At 38.9% G+C, this 25156-nt stretch overlaps 2 protein-coding genes across 2 annotated transcripts in view; one reads left to right on the plus strand and one right to left on the minus strand.

The window, feature by feature from the left end:
- Window positions 1-3383: 3383 nt before the first annotated feature.
- Window positions 3384-6423, plus strand: xbp1 (X-box binding protein 1). The gene is given in 6 exon segments (XM_015366469.2): window positions 3384-3749; window positions 4183-4279; window positions 4598-4714; window positions 4840-4896; window positions 4899-5006; window positions 5461-6423. Coding segments are annotated over 6 exon segments (1170 nt in total). The 5' UTR covers window positions 3384-3516; the 3' UTR covers window positions 6019-6423.
- Window positions 6424-10750: 4327 nt separating this feature from the next.
- LOC102688538 (coiled-coil domain-containing protein 60) overlaps window positions 10751-25156 on the minus strand; it is a 33091-nt gene continuing 18685 nt past the window's right edge. The window contains exons 9-14 of the mRNA XM_006640306.3: window positions 23456-23543; window positions 22930-23010; window positions 22292-22432; window positions 21895-22035; window positions 21006-21195; window positions 10751-20497 (exon numbers count right to left, since the gene is read on the minus strand). Of these exons, the coding sequence (XP_006640369.3) occupies window positions 20318-20497; window positions 21006-21195; window positions 21895-22035; window positions 22292-22432; window positions 22930-23010; window positions 23456-23543 (821 nt within the window). The 3' untranslated portion in view covers window positions 10751-20317. The remainder of the gene's footprint in view (window positions 20498-21005; window positions 21196-21894; window positions 22036-22291; window positions 22433-22929; window positions 23011-23455; window positions 23544-25156) is intronic.

Raw genomic sequence — 25156 nt, forward strand, 5'->3', positions numbered from 1 at the left:
CCGGTGATGACTAGACACAACACAACCTCAAATTCTTAGGCTTTCAATTTTATGTTCCACTGTGTCCCAAAACCTCTAAAATATATAACTAAAAGATGAATAAATAAATCATTTTTCACACTCTGATTCAACTATATTTTGGGATTTTTTCATAGAGAAAATAAGTAATTTTAATGTACCCAACTACCACATATTGCCAAGACACATTAGATTAGCTGTGCCTGAAGCCAAATTTGTGTTTGCAGTCACCAGAGAAAGAACAGTTGGTGTAACTGAGTCATTTTGCTGTTACAGCACCATTGATAAGGTTATGGTGATGCAAAGCTTTTGACCATAACTGAACAATTGTAATGTTCCTTGCTTCCTGGTTGTAGAAAAGTTTAATCCACACAATTTATGAACTTTCACCACAGATTTCATTAAATCTCTCATCCAGTTACACAAAACAATATACAAGCATGAAATGAAACAATGCAACAGCACTTTAGTCCAGTGCTGTTCGCATGGATTGGCAAAGTGCTACAGTACATCCTGTTTCTAACCTAGGTCACACGTGTCAATATTGACTGAATAGGCAGACTGGCTATGTTGCTTTTTACTTTTAAATAGCCAGCTTAATGCCGCATGGGAATTCAAATGAGCCAGTGTTTACACATCTTCTACAGTACAACGCAGATGTTTAGCGGTTAAAATATTAAGAAACAACTGAACATAATTTATAATTAAGGAGGATACTTCTAATTAAGGATAACTTTTAATTAAGGAGGAGATTTTGTTTAAAATCTAAATAAGAAACCTGACATGGAATCAAAGAATGAAATAACAACATCATAATGGCCTTTAAGACAGAACATCTCATACTGTCCAAGGCAGCCTAGACACTTCCATTTAATATCTTTACAAAACATCATGTGTAAAAACTATTTAAAACCAGTATCTTACCGAAAGTGTGAAAGTAAAGGTTTATGCCTTTAAAACAATTCACAAGTACATAGGGGCCACAAACACAAATTCTATCTTGCATTAATCCAAATTAGCTAAGAAACTAAAACAGTAAATTATTTTTTACCAGAAATGTTCTTGAACAGCTTGAGATTGCACCTCCTGTGAAAGTACAACAGTTTCATTGCTGACTCTGAAACCTGCAATTACTTGCCTCATCTAACTTATGATAGAACGGTTCATGCAAACCGTGTTGAAAAAAGTAGCAATGCAACAATTAATGGGCCTAATTATTTAATTCCATACTTAAAGGTTACTTAGTTTGTTAATTATATGTTCTTGTTAAACAAGTGAAAACAAAGATTTTAAATAATCCTGTGGATGCAGACTTCCAGCACATTAATATGCGGCTATTTCTTCTCAGCAGCCAAGATGTGGCTACTACTGTTGATTACAGAGAGGATGATGAAATGTTGTGCTGTTGGACAGATAAGAGACAAAGAGAAGAGTGCTAATGTTGCAATTGCTAAACATGTGACCACACATTTCAAGATATTGCATCAAAAAGCGTGAAGAAATCCAACAGGCTCAGGCAGGGCCCAGGATAGTATAGAGATCTGATTACCCAGAGGTTCCACATAGAGATCCTTATTAATATGCAGTGTAACACCTACTTAGAAACCCTTTCTTGTAAACTATACTGGTGCTAGGATGAGGGACTTGTGTTGACTGTAGACTACCTCATATAACATTTCTTTTGAGCTAAGACATACAAACAGTTGTACAAGACTCTACAGAACCCTGATGGCAGAATGCAAACAATAGCAAAACAATAACTGAAACAAAAACCTCAGGCATGCTGTTAGTATAGTTTTAGACTGCTGTGTATAACTGCTGTTCCAGAATATTCTGGAAACTACAAGATGGAACCAGAGCATAATGCCTGAAGATCTGAGCTAGATGGTCACTTGCTGCATATCCTACAAAGAATTTCAATAATATGTTTTTTGGAGTGGAAATGGGGTGAAAATTTCCTCTAAATTATTATATCCCTGTAAGTTAATAAAAATATTAGATCTCCACAGATAATTTTCCACTGTGTTGGTATCTGAAAGCCTTTCTTGTAATGTTCCTTATACAGATTTACTCAAAGACTAATACTGAATTTCAGCCTCCTTGTCACAGTTTTGCATTTATAGTTTTTATTTACTGTAGATCTGTATGAGACAGTAGATACAGTTAAATCACTGATGTATACATGCTGATAAATGTTATACAACGAAAAAACATCTCACAAATTCTATTAAAAAGTCGGTTCTTTCAGCTTCAAAGTGGATTAAACGTGTTTGCAGAATAAGATACATTCCAATTGTTCTTTACTATGCCACAAACTCGTACAAGAAAGGGTCTCACCTTGTCGCCCCTATATAGCAGCACAGTCGATATCAAATGTTACAGAATAATCGAAGAAGTCTGTGAATTGTTAACTGTGTGTAGCATTATTACCGTCACAAAGGTGTTTTACAGATGCAAAAACCTAGAATACACAGACAAATTAGCATGAAATAAAAAATACTCTGTGACTTAATATAGGTACAATAAAATATACATGAAAGATATAGAAAAGAAATATCAAGTAATAGAGTTTTTATTCCAGCGGTGTACTCTGGTCTTGAACTGTGACTTCTAATCTGTTATTACTCTGCTGTCCTGTCTGCAATGAGATGCTCCCAACTAGCTCTCATGCACCAGCTCTTGTGCATAGGAATTGTAGCAAACTAAACGTATTATAACAAGAAAAATACTAACAAAAATAAAATAATTTTCTCATTTGAAAGGGTATAACTCTGTAAAGTCCTTTCATTCTGACCTGATCAATGATTCACTGAACAGTACAAAGTACTATGACATTCTCGCGTATGAACAACTGTGTACATATCTTCGTTACTCTACAACATTGTAAAAGAGGATTCGAGCAATGTGGGACGTTTAGCGCTGTCATTTTAAGAGAAGGGACTTAAATTCATGTTCTGAAAAACTTTTCCCTTAAATGTTTTTACTTTAGACTGACCAGAACACTTGCGAAACGTTTTAAACCCCGTAGCTAAGCACGCATTGCAGAATTACAGGTCAGCGCAGAACGACACACTAGTGCAAGTTCGATGCTTGCTATTATTTTTCGTCTTCGCACCCTGCCAACAGTGGACATAAAAACTATGAGAGCTGTTATTTGGTATTAATAATTTTACTTCTGCCCGATGTAACAGACACCACCGGGAAACCACCTCTACCTCTACCAAAAATGCAAACAGCCCACTGAATAAACAGCCTGATGCCATTCCTGATATAAATTTCATCAACGACGTAGCCAATCAGCAGTCAGATCCGGCTGACGTCAGAGCGCCTATTGCCCAATCGGATCTGCACACGACAGTAGAAATTGCATGCAGGAGGAAATTAGGATATTGTGGATCTGGGCATGAGCGAGGAACGTAAGAGGGATTTTTAAGCTAGTTTTCATCAAGAGTTGAAAAGACCGAGGGTTTAATTTAGCTCTCAGAGAGGGAATACGGGATGGTGGTTATAGCAACAGGGTCAGGAGGCGGCCACAAAGTGCTGCTGATATCTGGGAAGCAGGCTGCCTCGTCCGCCGGCACCCAGGGAGGGTTCAGCCGGTCTATTTCAATGGTATTGCCGTCGTCTGGGACACAGGCTTCCTCGGACTCCGACTCCAATGGGTCTGGACAGCCTCAGCGCAAAAGACAGCGGCTCACGCACTTGAGTCCCGAAGAAAAAGCACTTAGGAGGTTGGCATCTGAGAATTCCTTATTTCTTAGTGATGATGTTGCCTGTGTAATGTTACAAATGTGATTTGATATTCCGGGTGGGGAGAGAGTACCTTAACGTTACAGTAAGAGTTAAATGAATCATTGCATTTCGATGATCTGCTAAAACGGTTTTTATATCTGCGTGTCTCGACCGTCTGCATTTTTTAAAAGTCTTTGATTGTGATCTGCGTTTCCCCTATCTGTCGCCTCTATTTCCGCTTCGCATAACTCGCCGAGGATGTAAAGATCCGGTTTTGCCTGCGTGGCAAGATGGCCGAGCTGGAGTTGCGCAACCCGGTATTCTCGGAACTTCTCCAGCTCTGCCAAGATGCGTGTAACGGGGCTGTGCCGCAAGATAGTTTTCACAGTAGAAGTGACTTCTTGTTTTTTTGTTCTTCCTGCTCTTTTAAAGGAAATTAAAAAACCGGGTCGCCGCCCAGACGGCCAGAGACAGAAAAAAAGCCAAAATGGGTGAACTGGAACAGCAGGTTTTGGAGCTGGAATTGGAGGTATTCCTGCAAATGTCGAATGTAGTGATGTCATTACAGATTCATTTCTTTTTATTCAAGTGTCTTCATATTAAAAACGAGTCCCTGGTTAGAATAGAAACTACTGACACCTTGCCTGACATCTTTGCAGATTTGTATGAACCAGAGTTTAGCAAATGGGGAAAACCGTGGATGTCATTTCCATCTGCCAAAGATAGGAAACATACTTTATTGTTGGGTTACTGACCCAGCTTTAATGTGTTTTTTTTTAAATCAAAATAAAAAATGCGAATATGTAATGTGGACTTACAAACTAGTTTTTTCTTGCTGGTCTTCCAGAATCAGAAACTTCACATTGAGAACAGACTGTTACGTGAAAAGACACACGGATTGGTGACTGAAAATGAGGAACTGCGCCAAAGGCTGGGGTTGGATACTCTGGAAATTAAAGAGAAGGTAGTGGCTTTGTTTTCCTGTGCTAAGAGATATTTTGTGGTCTTCCCCCGCCCCCATCCCAACCTCCTCTCATCTGCCACAGCGGAGTGTGCTGAGCCTGTCTTTCCCCCCCGTGTTTCCTGCAGGTTCAGGTGTTGCAGTCCAGTGTGGGTGAGGTCGGTTTGGTGATCGGGTCTTCTGAGTCCGCAGTACTCAGGCTACGTGTGCCTCTGCAGCAGGTGCAGGCCCAGCAGTCATCAAATCGGAGGATGCCCACATGGCTACTGACAGTCCTGACTCTACAGACTCTGAGGTGAGTTTCCTGCCCCTCAACTGCTGGGGGGTGCCATTCCTGTGTTACACACTTAAGGGTTTAATTTATTTTTTTTTAAACTGGAGCTACAAACCTAAGCACTGATCTGGTGTTCTGCTCTCCCCTATTAAAGTGGACTTGAAGGGGGAGGATGGTGTGGAAGTGTTTGGATTCCCTCTGAGAGGCTTATTGATTAGCTCATGACAGTCAGCTGATGAGGAAGACAGTTGTCAAGCAGTTTTGCTCTGGAAACAAAGCTATCTGTTGAGGATGGGGTGGAGAGTGTGTCCATTTCAAAAGGAATCCGTAAAGCATGGAGTTCTGCTAAGCCACAGTTTGGTGTAGATGCTGACATTAGCCCTTCTTGTCCTTCTTATTGATCAAATGCTGTATTTCAAGCACAGGTTTTTAGCTTACCGATTCTCATCCGAGTGTATAACCTCTCTGTCCACAGTCTGATCTCTTGCTTGGCATTCTGGACATCCTTGACCCTGAGCTGTTCCTCAAGAATTGTGCTGAGTCGGAGTTCAGGGAGCTGCCGCAGCTGGGAGAAGAAGAGCCCGATCCAGTACCTTCCCCCACCCCTGCACCTCTGGGGACCCCATCAGTTAAGCTGGAAGCCCTTAATGAACTGATTCACTTTGACCACATCTACACCAAGCCTTTGGCAGAGGTGACCAACGTGGAGCAGAATGAAGAAAGCATCCCTGAAGTGAAGATTGAAGAACCTGCCCTGGCTGCGGAAGAGATCGTGGAGGTGGAGCCCGTGTCCGTTAAGGAGGAGCCGGAGGAGATCGAGCTGATCCCCGAGATCAGGGTCAACGACTTCCTCACCTCTGTTTCCCCGACATGCAGCCCCGAAAAATCATCGTGCGTGTTGGACGCGTACAGCGACTCTGGATATGAGCAGTCCCCGTCTCCCTTCAGCAACATGTCATCCCCGCTGTGTGCTGACAGCCCGTGGGATGATGTCTTTGCCAATGAACTCTTTCCTCAGCTAATCAGTGTTTGAGATGTAATAAAATATTGATTTAAATAGTCTTATGCAAAGTCTATTTTTATAACCCATATTCCTGCCTATATTTGCTTCGTTACTACCGCCATATAATTGGGGGTAAACTGTCCATAGTAAGTCCTAGCCACATCCAGGCTGGAAATGCAACCCAATCTAATAGTTGGAAGTGGGTGGAATGTAAGCAAAGACCTCTATGGGTAATGTAATGGTTTTTGTACTCTTCCCTTCCCCTACCCTTCGTGTCTGCAAGGTATTTTGGTATCCACCGGTTCTGTAATTCTAGTGTGTATAAATGCGTACATGCCTTTCTCCTTCTAATTTACTATGTAAATTTTTCATGATTAAGGGATGCTTTCTTTATTGAATATTTAAACTGCTGCAAAATTAAATTAGTGCAATGAATCATGTCTCCTTGTGGTTTTGAATTACAACTGGGTTTCTTGGGAGGGTGCTGCAATTTCCCATGCCTTTAATTATCATGGGTGTGTAATATATACTTAAAATGGCATGGATGGGTTTTTTTTTCCCTCAGCTGTGTGGGATTTAAAACTGTGTATAATGTCCTCTCGGTGACACTACATCTAAAGGTCTAGAATTCTTAGAGGCAGCCATGACGACTTCTTTTATTGCTAGAATGGTTTTATGGAATGCCATATGAAGTCAGAAGTCTCTTCCCCCCCCACCCCTCCCCCCATTCTTCTCAAGTCTCAGTACTGAACATGATGCTGGTGAAGTGGGTGATAGCCCTGATTAATGAATTTAAACAAATGTGTACTTGGTACATTTTAACAACCAATGTGCTGGTCCTAGATTTTTAAGAAAATATTTTAAATTCCAGCAGGACAACCAACCCTGTGGTTCCAACATTAAAGATTAAGACGTGTGGAAAATCTCTCTGGCTGTAGGTTAGCTGTATTCCTACAAAACGGCGAGGCACTACTTTTTTTATCCAACATCTTACTCCTGATTGCAAGCTCCCTTTCTACCCTTACAAAGCAAATAGTTGGATTTCCCTCCCTCCCCTTGTCTCACATGCTGATCATGCCTAATCTTTACCAAGTACATAGCGTTCTATCACAAACTTAAAATGAGCACATGTTCATAACTGTCAGTTTAAATGTGGAAGGTCCAGAAAATGGAACTAATAAACCACTGAAACTATTGTTGTAAGCATCTGCTATATATGAAAAAGCTGGCAATTCCCCTCTTGAGTTTCTTTTACACATTTAAACATAAGTACTGAAAGCAAAGGCTATATTTAGATTTTTACATGCAAACCAAGACCTGCAGCATAACCACAGGTGTTATGTTCCGAGAGGTCTCCATTAATTTTCCATTGTCAAACTGCAAGCTCTCACTTGCTCGTGATGGTATTGGTCAATGGTGGGAGAGGGACACAGAATCAGGAATAAGCATTAAGATCAGGTAAGGCTAAAGTACCTTAAAAAAATGCTCAACGGTCATGTAATTAATGCAGGAACAGCAAAAAAAAAACACCCCATTCCCTGTTTACTTGATGAAAATGTCCTGGTTACTATGGGCATGTTTGAAGTTGGCCAGTCTGTGAGAGAAGTTACCTGGAGATGTTCTGCTTCTTGACTTGGAAAATGAATTCAGAGAAGGCACGAAATCAGCCAGCTCTTCCTTGATGGACCTGACAAAAGACAATATGTGTGGAGAAGTGGGAGAGAGGGAATCTGATTGACGCAATGTGTGGGGTGTGAGAAGTATGACTGTCTAAGGGGGGAAACGTTTTGAACATAATACCTCTGGTGCAGATTGAAGGCAATCTTGCAGCTCAGTGACACATTGACAAATTCCTTTAACCAATCATTTTTCTGTCCTAGGTTTCCAGTTGGACAGCGCAATACCACATAGCCATATCACCCTGTAACTCACAACAGGCAACCCACTGAAGCTAAGCAGGAGTGAGCCTGGTCAGTACTTGGATGGGAGACCTCCTGGGAAAAACTAAGGTTGCTGCTGGAAGAGGTGTAAGTGGGGCCAGCAGGGGACACTCACCCTGTGATCCATGTGGCCCTAATGCCCCAGTATAGTAAGGGGGACACTATACTGTAAACAGGCGCTGTCCTTCGGCTGAGACGTAAAACTGAGGTCCTGACTCTCTGTGGTCATTAAAAATAGCTGATGTGTGCCGAGCGTTCTGGCACACTATGGCTGCCGTTGCATCATCCAGGTGGGGCTGCACATTGGTGGTGGTGGAGGGGATCCCCATTACCTGTAAAGTGCTTTGAGTTGAGTGTCCAGAAAAGCACTATATAAGTATAAGCAATTATTATTATAATGCTATGATTACAATGGCATGTCACCTTTTCTCTGGACCACCTTGGCATCAATAAATTCTGTGTGGCCAGCATTTGTCGGGTGTTTACAGTTACATTAGACCCCACAGCTAGAAGAGGCAGATGATAATTGTGTTTTTGCATCAACACGGTCAGATCTGTGTTTAGGGAGGCCACACCCAATCTATTATTTTGAAATATATTTATTGTGTCATTTTTCATGCCAAAAATATAAATAATTTTTTACTTCTATTTTCACATTTGCTGTGATGTTGAGTGGTATCTATATTTAAAATAGGTGTAATTAATTACCAAGTGTTGAATTTCTTTTGTGCATCAGTATATTACTTAAAATGAATATAAAAAATCTGCTTGTGAACATTAAATGGCCATGATCATTGAGAGGATACATTTCACAGCTTAGAAGTTTGATATGGAAACTTTAGAACAACATGTGAACCTTAAAAAGATTATGTGATTTCTTAGATGCTCATTATATCCTTTTACCTTTAAGAGTTTTTTTCTGTATTCCTAGATTGGGTGATGTAAAAAACTATAAGAAGCTAGGGGGACGTCTTTTTAGAAAACAAAGATTAGGTTATCAGTACTCAAGACATTATCTGTAGCCACAACAATTCCCAGCACTCAAGAAAGCCAGATTCTTTGCTTGGAATAAAGGTTTTACAATAGGTTCTCTGAGCTGTTGTTGGTTATCTAGTGATGTAAAGACATCATGTTTGTGAATCAGACATCATGGCTCTTGCCTCCTGTTCTAACAGTGAGTCAATGCTCCTATTTTTTGACAGTGCATGACTGTAGCAAGTATTTATATTTTCTAATGGGGGGTTTTAGTTTAAGCTAACCAGCTTAACCATCTCATCAGGTATTTATTTCCCCTTTAAAAATGTTATATCCATAATCTTTAAATATGCATTCATGTCGGATCTGGGTTACAGCATCTGACCAGTCCTAATGGCAGTATAAATTGATCAAGGTTTAAATGTCAATTGTCTTTTGAACTATTTATCATTGCAAAAAAGGAAGACGTCTTTAAATTAATTTTACAACACTGAGAAGTCTTCTGCATTTGCAAAACCTAATTTTTGATGTAGCATCTTTCTGTGAAAACTCAAGACTCATTTTAAGTTGTGCTTTTCCTCCTACCTTGAAACAATATTGTTCCTCTTTGGAAATTCACATTCCACAGCCAATTCAAAGAAACAGCCCCACAGCTGCTCCAGGCAATGCAGGAACTTGAAACCTATCTCCCTAAGGTTCAAAAATGTGGTCGAAACTGGACAAAAGTGTCATTTCAGAATAAATATGTACTACTCTATACAACAACATATCAATAAGAACAAAAAAAAGTGAAGAGAGAAAATACATTATTCCCAAACCATCTGAACTGTTTCATTTCACTTTCCTTTAAAATAGATTTCACTTCCTTAGAAAATATGTTTTATTATGAAACCATGGGAATTACCTGAACAAATACCTGAAAGGCGATATGTCTTGTAAAAAGCCTGCCACAGTGGCAGACTTAGGTTTCTGAGTGAAATAATATAGTAGTCTCATTCAATAAATTACATTAAGTCAGATCAATTTTAGCAGTGTTATTCAGAAATAAATCTACCATGTCAGTCAAGAAAATACTCTACCTTTGTAGAGTATAAGGTCTGTTCACTGAAACAGGCTTTCAAATATGGAGCAATAAGACACTTGCAGTCATTCTCTGCTTTTGCCTAGCTAAAAAAGTATGTTCATTTAACAGCAGCAAAGCAAAGCTTTCCCCTGTGATCAAGTTAAAACTTAAATTAGACATTGATGTCCAGTGGTAATACACACTGTCAACACCCCTGGAAGGCTTACAGTTAATCCTAAAGAAAGGCTTGGGTGTCCATGCTACAACTCAGCAATTCCATAAGAAGAATTCACTGCTTGCTATTATATAAAGGAGACAACGTACAGTTGCATGCAGTTTGCATGAAGCTTCACTCCCCAATGTTAATGAATCCTGCTTAATTATTATTAATTCATTTAAAGTAGCAGCTCAAAGCACCTTACTGTAAGTGTAAAAACAGAACAGTTACAAGAATAGCAAATTACAAAATAAGCATATTAGAAACACAAGCAGCAGAGGATAAATGGTTGTTATAAAACAGAGCAGAGACTAATTAATTAAATAAAAGCCTTTATGAAAAGAAAGGTTTGACCTAGAAAATGCACTTAGGGTAGGTGACTCTCCAATATCTTTGGGGACAGAATTGTTTAGGTGTAGCTAGAGAAATCGAGATGCTATTTGTATATACTGTAGCTTCTTTTCCCTTTTAAATTCCTCTACAGCAACAGCTGTATTTCAGTACACAGTACACATTTCAAATTTCCATTTTTTATTGATTGGATATTTTCCTATGTCAGCACAGAAACTGAATTTATTAATTGCTTGCTAGCAAGAAGAAAAAATACAGAACAGGTAGATTTTTTTTCACAGAATTTAAAGTCTATTTATGTATTCCATTGTGAATGTCAGATGTTCCTCTTAAGACAACTAGAAAGTTCTCAGCCTGCCTTGCTTTCCAAAGGATTACAGAGCCTTCTGAGACTGATCACAAGGTGCAAATTAGCTCAAGCATGTAAAATGTAAAATGAATTGGTGAACAACTGAATGAAGATCCTCATCTTACTCCTATGACCTTTCCAATCATCTGATTAAAAAGCCTGCACTTTCCACACAGTGGCATTCAGCAATGTAGCCTTTAATCTCCTGTGATAATTAGGAAGCCTGGTAAATAATTGAAAATGGAACAAATCAGAGCCAAGAGGCCGCATCACTCCTAACACATCCTTGTTTTCCACTGCTTAAAAAATGAGATGTAGCAGTGCTTTACACGTACATCTGTTCATGCAAATGATTATAATGCACTTGTTGTGCAGTGGAGTTTCTGCTTTTAGAGGCTAATTTGCTGATTACGTGACTGGAACAAGCATTTACAAGGTTTAAAAATGATAACCCATTAAAACCCTCCTGCATTATTTATGAGCACTTTTTTCTTCAGAATTGCTAAAGAGATCTAACCAGTGCTTTCCCTTTTGGTTAACATTACACATACCTGGCTTCGCAACAGAGCAGGCATTGCAAAACAGTGCTATTACAAATCAGAAATTAGAGGACTTATTCAGGTAGCTCTTGCAAAGACATCAGATTCGGTTAGCCGTGTCTAAAATTCGCCAGTGAAACACGTGTCTGATTGAAATAATCATAAAACCTTTTTTCAGCTGGAAGTGCCAGCAGCCTCCTGCATATGGAGATGAGAAGGGCTGACGTCTAACAACCCTCTTACAGGACTGCAGGCTCTTGACTCACATCGGCTACAGAGTTGCACCTATTGATGTACTTTTCTTCTGTGCTCATATAACCGTACTTGGTGCTCCACTCAAAACAAAGAAAATTAAAATTCCATCATCCCTAAAAGCGGGATAGCAACTAAGAATTTTAAATCAGCCAAATTATTTATCATAATGTGGCACATGTGGCATAAAATATTTACAAGCAATATATTCATTCAAGTCTCGTTTTCCTCATGAAACTAGTGATTTCATGACTGACCAGGTGAAAATGTGACAAACTCTCTTAAATTCCTTCCGACAGAGTGTTTGACACTCAAAATTCATCATTACCTTGGTATTCCTTTGTCCAGTTTTAAAATTCTCTCTCCAATGAGACCATTCCTGTAACACAGATTAATCTACAAAAGGCAAGGAACTCTCAAACTCCAGTGTGTCATTCTCATTGTAAAACACTATGCTCGTTCCCCCCGCAACAGATCAAGACTCCCGTGCAATGCAGGATTGGTTGAGAGGTAAGAAAACAGCATTGAACTTGTAAATTTCCCCTCTTACTCTTCATAATGACCGTGTTATTGAGAAAGCATGGCAATGCGCCTTAACCTATTTAGACAGTGTGAGGGGTGATGATTTTAATCTACAATGTAATGGAGAAAACCCATGGTTGAATTGTACAAAGCAGCTTTCTTTTTTCCCCGATGAGATGGGACATCTTAGGCTGCAGTGCTAATAACAGCATCTCTGGACTATCTGCAGTTACATAGATGCTGGGCTGTTTCCATCATATTTTTTGAGAGCAGCCTACCTGTGTATATTTTAAAACAAGAAATAGAAAACACGTGACTATAAAAGACTAAACGCTAACCCTGTGCACAAACCATAAAAAATACCCATAGAAAGAAACCTCTGAAACTGCCAGGTGATAAAAGCCTTTAAGCAGGTCACAGCATCCTTTAGTTTCCTGTTGTGAGCATGAATAAACACAACTGTGACCTCAGATTGTAATTTACAGAATGTGCTACAGGGTTGCTATGGTTTCGCTTCCTGAACATGTGGCAGAGTCAAAATGTACTCTGGCTTTTCTGACAACATAAAACAAACAATGGAAGTGTGGGGGGGAAAAATACAGATATAGAGAGATATCAAATGAGGGTAAAGTGTGTCTATATGTTTACTGCATTAGTTGATATTTAGTTAATAATACTTCAACCTCTCACAAGGAAACAGGTCCAAGATTTTTATGCCTGATGTTTTCAGGTCAGACGTTTTGGAGTTATTCTGTTAGATAAGATTTTACTGGGACTCCTCATGAGCTAGCAAAACCATGCTGGGGTTATTTGCAAGGCATAAGCAATATTTTTCTTGAAAAGAAAAGATTCCAGTATGCATCTTAAAACTAAATGTTTTCTCATTTCTTGTGCTTTCAACACACAAAGAAACTAAACATTTCTATGAATCATAAAAAAAACAAGCATATTCAATGAAAAATCTGGAACACTTTGGTAATATTCATGTAATACTATAAATGATGTTCATTTTCCTATAGCACTGTGTGTGCTATTCAATACAACATATTGACTGAATTCAATTCAATTCTGTTTAACAGCAACACAGAAATAAAACATTAATTTAAGCATTACATACAACTATGTAGATAAGGACTGGATGCTACTGTGACACAGGGGAGAAAGTGTTTAGCCTCTCTCTATGCATTCAACACTACAAACACTTATTCTAGGAGAAAAGGGTGAGACACAGGTGGAGCATAATGACTTCAGCAATATAACATTTGTTTACCATTTAAATAGAAGTGAAGTCAGTGGCACTCCGAAATGAGGTTATTCATTACAAAAGGCCCTGTCACCTTGTGTGTGGTTTTATTAACTTCTGATATTAGGAGTAAAAACTATAATTATGGTGACATTGTAGTACTAGGGCACTCTATATGGATGACTTTTCAAATTGATCAATTTGCTTGTATTTTAAAGAGTAAAACTTTCAATTGCTCAGAAAGTTCACAATTTAGGAACAATTCAATGGCTTAGCATGTTGAATTTCAAGTGAAACGTATGCTATTGTAAATGTATCATACCCATTTAAACCCCTTTTTTACATTGATTTTAAAACCTCTCCTACATTCCATCTTTGTTGAAATGTTGTTTCACACGATGGTAAAAAAAACAAACTTTTAAACAGAGGTTTAGCCAAATGATGCAATCCTCAAGACATTATGTGGGTCAGTGTAAATATAATCATCACTAAATGTCCTTTCAATTCTCCCTGCGTGAAGGTTGCTGTGGGTTTATTTATTTTATTCATGCAAAATCCAACCCTCACTACTGTATCATTAAAAAGACACACAGGATATGCGAAAACTTCAGAGCCTACTTCAAAAGGAAAGACCAGCGGCCACAGCTGTTGTAGGTACAGTACTTGTAATCCGACCAAACAATGTCACAATATACCAGACTGCGTCAGTCACCTTCACAGACACAAAACCCTTAGACGCTCACAACACGTAGTCAGCTTGACTAGTCCACAAAATGCCTTGCTCAACTCTAGAGCTGCTGTGAGGTATGATCCTTCTTCTGTAAGCAGTCTTATTTGCAACTCCCTTAGCTCACACAGTATTGTGCGTTTCCCCTCATACAGTCTAAAGCTCATCATAAAGTACTGAGTTGCCTTTGCAAGGCATCTCAATTTACAGTTATTTAGAAACTGGAGTCTGTGGGTCTTTCTTGTTATTTCCTGTTAAGTACATCTTCAGTACCACAGCTGCTTTAGTCTGATATTACGTCTGTTTCACACTCATCCCTCCCCCACGTCTGATGGCTCAGTTAGTTCTTGAAATCCTCCCCCTATGTACTTTAACCCTCAGTATTCAACTATATCTCTAGGTATTATCAGCCACTGCCCTTCCAGCTGGCTCTGTGAAGTGATCATTGCTTCTTCCATTTCTGTTTGTATCCCTAACAGGACAGGAGCTGTGTCTGTCTTGGAATATTCAAGCAGAGACTTAAAATGCTCGACACTGCATGATAATTAAACACTATTTTTTTTTGCACTAATGTGAAAACTCTTCTAGGCAGAAGTGCTTGCAGTTTTTTTTAGTCATTTCTATTCACATCCCAAATTACTCACACACATATATAGTACCACACTAAGGGGTTTTACATTTGCAGTTCAGAATTTATTGCTGTCATTGTCCATTCTGAATGTCTTGCTACACAACACAAAGGAATGTTTAGGATAATAATTCAGATATCCTCTCTAGACTCAGGTAGGGAATGGAGAAGGCATGTTCAACACAATCAAGCGTTAGAACATTTTGTGGGTTTCCCAGGAATTGTCTCTCCAGGTTTTCGGTTCAGCCGAATGTTAAAGAAACATAGGTTCTCTATACATGCCCACACTTGCAGTAATGAAAACAAGATTCTGGCATACTAAAGAGACAGTGTAATAAACAGAACATGGATGATACAATTTTTAATCTCTTTAATTAATAATGCAGGCATGAGAGCCTGACAGTGAGCTAAACATGATCTATTTGTAAAGACAATAAAATGGTTTTAGCATGGGCGTTTGACCTTCACATTAGGAATCTCTGAAGGTCTGGAAATTGCATCTCCCGACAAGACTTTACCATTCACCTTTGATTAAATCTTAAAAGAATCCCACTTGCACTGCAGTCTCAACCCATTATACTTGCAAACATGAATGTTGTTGAGCAAGTGATGCCATACAAAAAGGGCTAGATCAAGGGGAGGAAGCTGGCTCTCATCTTTCTTTAATTATCATAATTTGTTTGGCAACCTAAAAAAACCTGAGCTGCTAGTAACAGATATGGAAATATACTGTGAGGTAAATGTCTGTTATTCACTCGAGTATCTTCATTTTAACTGCTGTTTATTTAGAGATATTGCCGGAATAAGGAAATTAAACCTTCAATTAAACTAACTAGTTCAATTAATGTTCAGTTTAATTAAACCATCAATTAAACTAACCAGTTCAATTAATGTTCAGTTTAATTAAACCATCAATTAAACTAACCAGTTCAAAAGATCATAAAGGCATTAACACACTACTAAGCAGATATCAAACATGAAATCTGATTGGCTGACTTGGTCAGGTTCTACAATATTAAACATTGTTTTACAGACAGGCAATTTATCAACCCAGATAGTTAGCAAAGCCTCATATTCAAAGCAAACTCTGGGACCTTCTTAATATCACGCTACAGTTTGATGTGATGGGCTGCAGACTAAAGTAAAAAGAATGTTGTTTTCATTATATTTACAGTTTACAGTATTTACGGTCCTATACAGACATTCCCATATTGGCTGGGAACAGCAGGGTCTACTTAAAGGAGGTGATTTTGTTATACAGCAATAATACCCAGTGAGTAATGACACCTTAGCTGAGTACAGTCAATTAAAGGATAACAAAAGTCCAAAGTGAACATGTAGAATAAGTTTCTTGACTATTCCTATCAGAAAGCCTAACTGGCAGCTATTTTATTTGCTCACTAATGGTTTAATTTCTGCCCTTTGGAAAGGAAGATCCAACAGTTTTGACTTGCGTGCATTATTCAAATTCTGTAGACACGCATGCAGTCTGTACACACTTCATTTAAGCAAATGACTATGTTGTAGGTTATAATGGAACAGGTAAAGGTTTATTCCATGCTAAAAGGAAGAGAAAAGAGACAACGTTTAGGCTGTGGGGCCTTCTTCACCTGAAGCATCACACCTGAAGAAGGCTCCACACCCTAAACGTTGTCTCTTTTCAGCATGGAATCAATAAACCTTTACATGTTCCTTTGCAGCCTACTCATCCTGATGCAGCTACTGTATCTACTTGAACTTCTGTTGTGGGTTATGCTCACCCAAAATTTGTAGTCCTCACAGACTCAAATGATGCCAGAAGTAATTTGCTTTTCTATGCACACCACTTTACAGTATAAATTATTAACGCATTTCTACATTTGCTAGGATAATCATATAAAAAAAATAGTTCAATGCTTTTGTTATTCTGACATGTGCCCCATTCCGTTTGCTCAAATGGATAAATAAGAGGACTTATTGTTGGTGTTTTGCAGTGCACTGGAAAAAAAAACATTCAGCCCACATGTGCCCCTGAGTACACACTAGGGCACTTTATTCTGAATAAACTGATAAAGCAGAGCCAGGTCCCGGTAAACTGGTCATGCCTGTTTCTCACAACTGTAACCTTGAGCTCTTATCAGTTTTGGGAAGCTTAAGGGTAAAGGCCAAGTTGGCTATATAAAAAAAAAAACAACTGCACTTTTAAGTGTTTGTCACGTATCACAATACTCCAGCAGACATTTACAATCTTTTTCAGAGCTCAGGTTCTTTAAGTATCTACGTTTCAGATGATGTCAAGGTTTGTAATTGTGACAAAAAAAAAAACTAAAGGGCTTGACTAGACTGCTCATTTTATTCACATTCATTTACTTGGACAACAGATATGAAATACAAACAGGATTATCAGCGGTCCAACAATAGCCATATTAATATACAGTATAAGAAAAAACTTAGGTGTCAAGACATTATAGATGTAATTAAGTAAAACATTAAAAAAATACTTTTTTAAAAAAGTATGCATCATTAAAAATATGCTTTTCATGATTTCACAACTTCCACTGTTAAGAAACAGGGAACAGACTATAGCATTGTCAAGTTGCTTACATAAGAGCCTGGAATTGGATGTCCCGACTATAATTGAAGGGTAAATATTGAATTTTCCCTAACAAATCATTCACTGTTTACACTATGAAAAAATAAAAGGTACAAAAGAGCATTGCTTTCCACTTAACAAAACCTAAGCACACAGTTTTACATTATAAAAGGTACATAAAAATACCCTTCCACAAACAATTTTGTGCACATTCTCTCACAAATGTACTGAATAAACATGATTAACCTAAATCCGTTTGATGTGAATATCACAGGTTTGAAGGCAAAGGGTAACTGGTACATGTTCCTAGATCTGATGCGCTCACAACATTTTACGGAAGGCAGGCTTTGGTAACAATAGCAATCACTATGAAAATAAACCGAGCACGCTCTCCTGACACTGTGCAGTGATTATCCCAAAACAGACTCCGAATGGAACAGCTGTCCTATCAAAAGCCACCCATCTGGGGTAATGTTGTACCTGGGCTTCAGGATAAGTTCTTTTTGCATGCTTAAAGAAAAAAATCTGACCAAATTGAATATACTGTATATTAAAAAAAACAAAACATCTGCTTCATCATAAGTGGAAAATAATGCTAAGCTTCAGTATAAATTTAATTAAAATAAATGTCCTTTTTTCTTGCTCTAAACCAGTAGTTTAATTTTAAGTCAGTCAACACACCACTCCCTCCTCCAGACTGTTTTTCACTTCAACGGGTTATCATAACGCATCCTTAGCAAATCTTCAGCTCTGCTGGCCTCCTCTCCCTCACACTACCACAACCTCTTACAGTGCTGTCCCCCTTCCATGCAGCCTTGAACTTTGACACTATGCCCTGCACCTCCCTCTCAGGGGACACTGGGGCAAAGCGACACTCTGCTGGACCTTAGCCATACCCTTACACAGGTCCACTAACCTGGCACTACATTATCTGGAAAAAGTAGAACAAAAAAGGGTGGAAGCTTGAAATACAAAGGCAGAGTTGATTTTGAATTGAGGTTTTGATTTTTAAGGTTGGCAGGCATGATTAGAACCTGACCACCAACATTAGCACAATAAGATGGACAGCTGTAAAATCACACAGTAGTGGTTATAATACAAAAGGGCACAAATGAAAAGTCAATTTACTGAAATCTATGCAATACAGTTAGACATATACTGTTTTTTTTTCCAGCCTTTCATTTTTCATTTTCTTAGGTGTTAAAAGTAAAGCATTTTCCGTTATCCCTTTCAACATCTCATGAAATCTACATCTATCTGTATTACCAGAAAGCTGAAAGATGGATGGACACAGAATTTTTCTATTTCCTTGTATTGCTGCAATTAAACCTAAGCAAAGGGTCTGAATACATTTTCTTAATAAATGGGATCTTTATCTTTCATGCAAATGAATGTCATCAGTTCAGGATCCTCCCACAAACTACTAAAGTACAGTGTTTTGTATGAGATTAGCTGGAACACTGGGGAAACTGATAAGAACAAAATTCCTGGAGGGGCTCTGGTCAAAGTCCAGCCTTAACACTAAATTAAATTAAAACTCCAGCCCAACCACAGGATTTACTGTGGTTACTGTGAACTGGAAATCTGGTTTAAACCTTCACTTTACCCCCAGCCTAGACCAGGAGCCTCAAACCACAGTTCAAATCCTGTTTCCTAGTTTTTGTTACAAACTTAGAAGCCAATAACAGATTTCACCTGATTTTCTACATTAGAGACAAAGGATTTTACAGTTGATTAGAAAGGATATTCACTTGTAAGCACTAACAAGGAAAAGTTTCTATGAATCAACGCACAGTCTTGTTAGAAGTATTACAACAGTGCAGCTAGTTTAATAATTCTGAAGTTTGGTTAGATCCTAATAAATGTGTGAGAGAGAAAGATGAAATATGCAGATTCTACTACCTCACTTTAATGGTGAGGCTGCACTGACCCTTCGTCCTTGAGAGGAATGAACCAGGGAGCTGCTGCAGGAGTTTAGATGGGGTGGTGGGAGGCATTTGAGAGAGATAAGATGAGATCACTTTATTCCTATGATCAATTTCTTGTAATAGGAATTAGTCTTTTCGCATACCCCAACTTGCTCTCCATGAGACACACAGAGAGAGAATCTTGGGGTCAGAGCGCAGCGTCAGCCATTTATACGGCACCCCAGGAGCAGTTGGAGTTAAGGGCCTTGCACAGGGGCCCAACAGAATAGGATTGCTCTGCCAGCCACAGAATACGAACCGGTAACCTTCCAGCCACAGGCGCAGATCCTTAGCCATAAAGCCACCGCACCGCCCAGATGCGATACACAAAGTGACGGTTGCGAGACTTGCATATGCAGGCGAACTGAAGTGCGTACGATTAAGATCTACCATTCCTCCCGGATTCCCATTATAACTTTGTTAGAATTCCATTGAGACCAGCTATGCAACTGAGATCTCAGGTGGAACAAAAAGCGGAAGAGCAGGCCTTTCAGAAACTGAGTTTGAGAGCCCATGGATAAAAATTCTATGTACTTATTCACTTCTCCAAATCCTGAATCTTGGTCTTTCAGGTTTTAAGAAATATGTTAATCAAACACTCAATCATTGGCACAAGCAAGACAGCTTGGTGATGGAATTCAATGAGATCTACAGGAACTGACTACTGCTTCAACCAGCTGCAAACTTTGCTCTTAGTATGTTTCCCAAAAATGGTAGTGCTGAATTTGTTGACAATGGTGCTGAATTTTTTGATAATATTGTGGCTCAGTATCACTGAAGATTTATACTTCCAAGCAAAATAATGGTCTTTTAGTATGACAATTCAAATAAGTGCTTTTCACAAATTATCCAGTAGGTGTATTTTTGGATTCATAATATTCTGAAGGTAGGTAATATGTTAGATGTCATTTTTAAAGTTTAATGGTTTGGGGAACCTTTGGAACAGACCTGGGTGACAGCAATCTGTTATATCAAATGCAGGTGCTAAAGGGAAAGATTTACAGGTCTTGGGAAAATGCTGCTAATGTGCGAGTTCCTCCTGAAGAGAGGGTTCACCTCACTGGAGGGGGGTGCACTCTGAGCTCTTGGGGGCACCTTGACCCGAGGGCACAGCCACGCCTCGTAGTCTTCTTCTGACATGTGCACGATGTGCTTCCGCACAATCTGCAAACAAAGCGGACAAAACGTCGTTTGTTCTGTCATGTTAGCATTAATCTGCACAGGTGTATCAAGATTTAGGCCAGGATTAGATCCAAATTTGGATCCACCTGTTCCTAACAAAATATGCCAGCAAACAGTATCTTTCTGTTCTCCTGCGAATTATTCAAACTATCTTAAACAAAACTGCCAAACAAGGCCTGGGTGTGAAATGTGACACTGGTATTTGGAATGAATGTGGTCTTTATTCAATTGAAAATTCAATGAAACAATAAAACCAGCTTCTTAATTATAGCTATTCAATTAACTACGCAATACACTTTTGACGTGTAATTCGTATGCATTTTTACACTGGTCTGCTTTTATCTTCTCAATCAACATCTTACTAAAGCTAAGGAAATAGTGTTTTGCAAGAATACACAATGAAGACACTTTCAGCACAGCCCCCAAAATAGCGTTACATGCTTTTGTGACTCGGAGGAAGACAGGTTTGGGTGAGAAAGGGTTTAGTTACCTCAACAGCAACAGACACATCTGGAGAACAGAGCTCCCATGTGCGCAGGCTGCCCAGAACCCTGAGAAATTGGTTAGGCCGGATCCTTAGACTTGGCCCATCTGCAAAGTTTGCCAGTTTTTCCAAAATGCGGCAGATTTTTCTGTTTTCCAGAACACCTTCAGGAAGGCTTGACAGCAGTTCGGACAACCTATAAACAAACAGCTGACAACTGAAGCCCAGAATTTAACAATGAAAGCAACACAGATGCACAGAATTAATGCCATATCACCCTGCAACTCACAACTGGCAACCCACTGAAGCTAAGCAGGTGTGAGCCTGGTCAGTACCTGGATGGGAGACCTCCTGGGAAAAACTAAGGTTGCTGCTGGAAGAGGTGTTAGTGGGGCCAGCAGGGGGTGCTCACCCTGTGGTCCATGTGGGTCCTAATGCCCCAGTATAGTGATGGGGACACTATACTGTAAACAGGCGCTGTCCTTCGGATGAGACGTAAAACCGAGGTCCTGACTCTCTGTGGTCATTAAAAATCCCAGGGTGCTTCTCGAAAAGAGTAGGGGTGTAACCCCGGCATCCTGGCCAAATTTCCAATTGGCCCTTACCAATCATGGCCTCCTAATAATCCCCCTCTATGAATTGGCTACATTACTCTGCTCTCCTCCCCACTGATAGCTGATGTGTGGTGAGCGTTCTGGCGCACTATGGCTGCCGTCGCATCATCCAGGTGGGGCTGCACATTGGTGGTGGTGGAGGGGAGTCCCCATGACCTGTAAAGTGCTTTGAGTGGAGTGTCCAGAAAAGCGCTATATAAGTGTAAGCAATTATTATAATTATTATTAATGTATTCTTTTAATTAATTAACTAAAATGCATGGTCAAGTGCCAGTTCTCACCATGTGCAATGGGTTGGTTTCTCCTCCTTTTCCACAATGTCCTTTTCTTCTGCAGGAGTTCCGATTCGATGGAGGTCACGTCGACCGTTTGACACGTGTGCCAAGGACAGGAACGTGTGGACACTGTTGACCCAGCGCCTCCTGCAAGACAAACAGACAGCACTGATGTTTCATTACATTGATTACAAATGTAAAGGCAGGGTAGCAGTCGCAATTTCAGACGTAGATTTAAATATTTGCATAGTCTGGGAAAGGGCAGTGTTAAAATAAATAGCATTTGTCAAACCCACCCCATCACTAAATTTCTTACCATTTATCAAGTCGGCCATTGATGAAAGATGGTGTCGTGATTACTCCATTTCTTATTACGCATGAGTATACATGCTGAGATACGTACTTCGCTTTGGCTTCCAAATGGTCATTTAGACTCATGGCCACTTCCTCAGCCCTCTCCAAGATCCTCGCTCTCATCTCAGACGCCATTGACGACTTGCTGGTGATGAACTGACTGGTCGCAGAGAGCTGTCGGATGGGGGAGCTCCGCGTATTTGTGAAAAAAGAATATATATATATGTTTCAGTTCACTTTACTGTATATTCTCCGGCCGCTAAGAAGTTAAAATTCGCACCTACCATTTTTTATTTAGTTTTAGCAATTTTAGCCAGGCAAACGTATGAGCACTGGAAGGGTAGGTATTTATTAACTGCCTAAATGTGGGGAATGAGATTGAGAGTTCTGTTAAGAGTTTCAAAAATAAATAAAATCTTAAATCCATATCATTCGACTGCATGTTTCTAAAATAAAATACACACCTCTCTCATCCTTAGCTTGAATCGAACAAAGGACTGTTGGCCTATTAAAGCAAACTTTATACACCTATATAGACCATACACATTTTAATTGTAAACATTTTGGGAAAAAAAGAAGGAAAGACGTTTTAAAGGTTCACTTTGACTTCAGTTATCTATCTTCAGTACCGATTGAAATGAACAAAGCAGCACAGGCATTGCTCTGTACTGGTAAAAATGAGGATACCTTTTAGGCCTTTGAGAATGTGTCTCAGGTCCTGATTCTTTTTGCTCATCTCTTCCAGGGATTTCTTTGGCCTGTGACAAGCTTAAGGTTACACAAATTAATCAAAGAATTTGTAGTCTTTGGTATGAGTCAGGGGTTCCCCACCAGGGGATCGTGAACCCCTAGGGTTTCGGGACGGTACTGCATGGGGTTCGTGAGATTGTGATGGAATCGTCAATGTAAAATCAAATAGTCCTATTAATAAATAATGCAATAAGAAAAGAAAAACAACAGTAGTAATAATAATATTTTAGTGAAAGTGAAAAGAAGCATGTTAAGAGGGTTGCTGTAGCAGATCTACATTTATTGAAAGGTTTGATTTAGTTAAAATCTCAAGGGGATACTTGAGGCAAATAATTTAGGTTGAAGGGGTTCAGCTGACAAAAAAGGTTGGGAACCCCTGGTATAAGTAATACAAATGCAAAACTGAATAGAGCAGTAATTTGTGTGCTTCATAAAAACCCTCTACTATTTTAACTAGTCTTACCTGTCATTTGGATTCCCACTGTGCTGTTCAGAGTTGTGCAACTCCTTGGCCACACTCTGGTGAACAGCATCAAGCAGCTTTTGGAGGTCTGGAATAAAACAATCCCTTTCAATGTTCATTAAAAAGAATCAATACTTGTATTAGTACGTAATGCAGTGTAACTACCCACATTTTACGACGCTTATTTTCTACAGAGGCTTTTATTTCAGCCACGCAAAAACAATCTCCTTTAGATGCCCACGTTCTTAAAATTATATTAAAAAATAGAATTGATTTAAACCATGACTGTCATTCATTATGGTATTAATACGTCTTGCGTCTTTTGTCACTTTCAAAGCTCCGAGCTCGATCTTTGAAGAAAAGTAATACAACAGCGCCCTCTGATGGTCAATGCATGAAGAGCAATTAATTATCTAGGCACCAGTAAATGTCTACCATGATTAATCCTGCAATTCTAATCAAGTACTTACTTACAAATACGTCAGTGCTTACAATTTCAAACCCCTTATCCAGTACACATCTGCAGTATATTGCTTTAGTCCAAAATTATATGCAGTTCTGCATGTAGGTACATCTACATTATTATTATTACATTATCATCATAATTACAATTTTATTTAACAGTGCTATATACAGTATCTTACAGTGAGGATATAAAACATTACAATTTATAAACATATTCATCTGTTAACTGAAAACTATTACCGATAGTAGAGAGGTTGTTTTCAACTCTGACTATAACTCGACTATCTAAGAAATGGCTGGATAAGATCTGTGAATCAGTTACTACCAAATGGACTAATTGAGGTGAATGTTTTCCTCTTGTTGATAAACATACATGTTCATTATCCATGCCAAAGTTACAATTTTGTTTGTTTATGATTGAAGAACTACTGGATTACTTTTAACTATAACAACTAAGTGAAAATTCATGTGAAATTTGAATCACTTTATTTTCAGCATTAACCTTAGTAATTTTAAAAAATACTAATATGTTTACCACAACATACTTTTAATCCTTTAAATAATGAATTCATTAAAAAGATATTGCTTTTAAAATTCAGTAACTCCTGGATGCAGAAAAATGAATATAAAATGACGCATTATTGCATCAGACAAATGGTAGCCTCTATTTATAAACGTTTCCTAGTGTGCAGTGGTATATAAAAATATTTTTGCCTGTATAGCACTATTTTTAGATGAGGGGAACAACAAATACACTTGAGTTCTTCCCATGTGCAACATTCAGCAGTTAAAAAAAACCCACAATGCCACACATCAGTTCCATACATCCCATTGTATAAACGCATGGCCAAGCCTCCCCTTGCCTGCTTCAGAAGAGTGTTCCTATGACAACCATCTTCTGCTCTTTGGCACATGCAAGGATGTTCCTATCCATTGGCATCCAAAATGAAAGCATGACGGAAATCAGAGAGGTCCCATTCTTTGCTTCACCTGACTGGAACCAACTGAGACGGAGTCCATCAGTTAAAAAAAAACAACAACAACCTCTGAAGGTCACCTTGCACACCTGTACCCATACATACATATCTATTAGGAGACGCATAAAGATAAAGTAATTTAATGATTGTAAAAGCTTGTTTTTGGCTGGTGCTACAATGGAAAGCTGGAGCACAGAATAGAAAGATAGCTTTTTGTACTTTGACACAAATGATCTGCACCCTCATTATTATTGTTTTT

The sequence above is a fragment of the Lepisosteus oculatus genome, chromosome 22 (assembly GCF_040954835.1).
Source record: "Lepisosteus oculatus isolate fLepOcu1 chromosome 22, fLepOcu1.hap2, whole genome shotgun sequence".
NCBI lineage: Eukaryota > Metazoa > Chordata > Actinopteri > Semionotiformes > Lepisosteidae > Lepisosteus > Lepisosteus oculatus.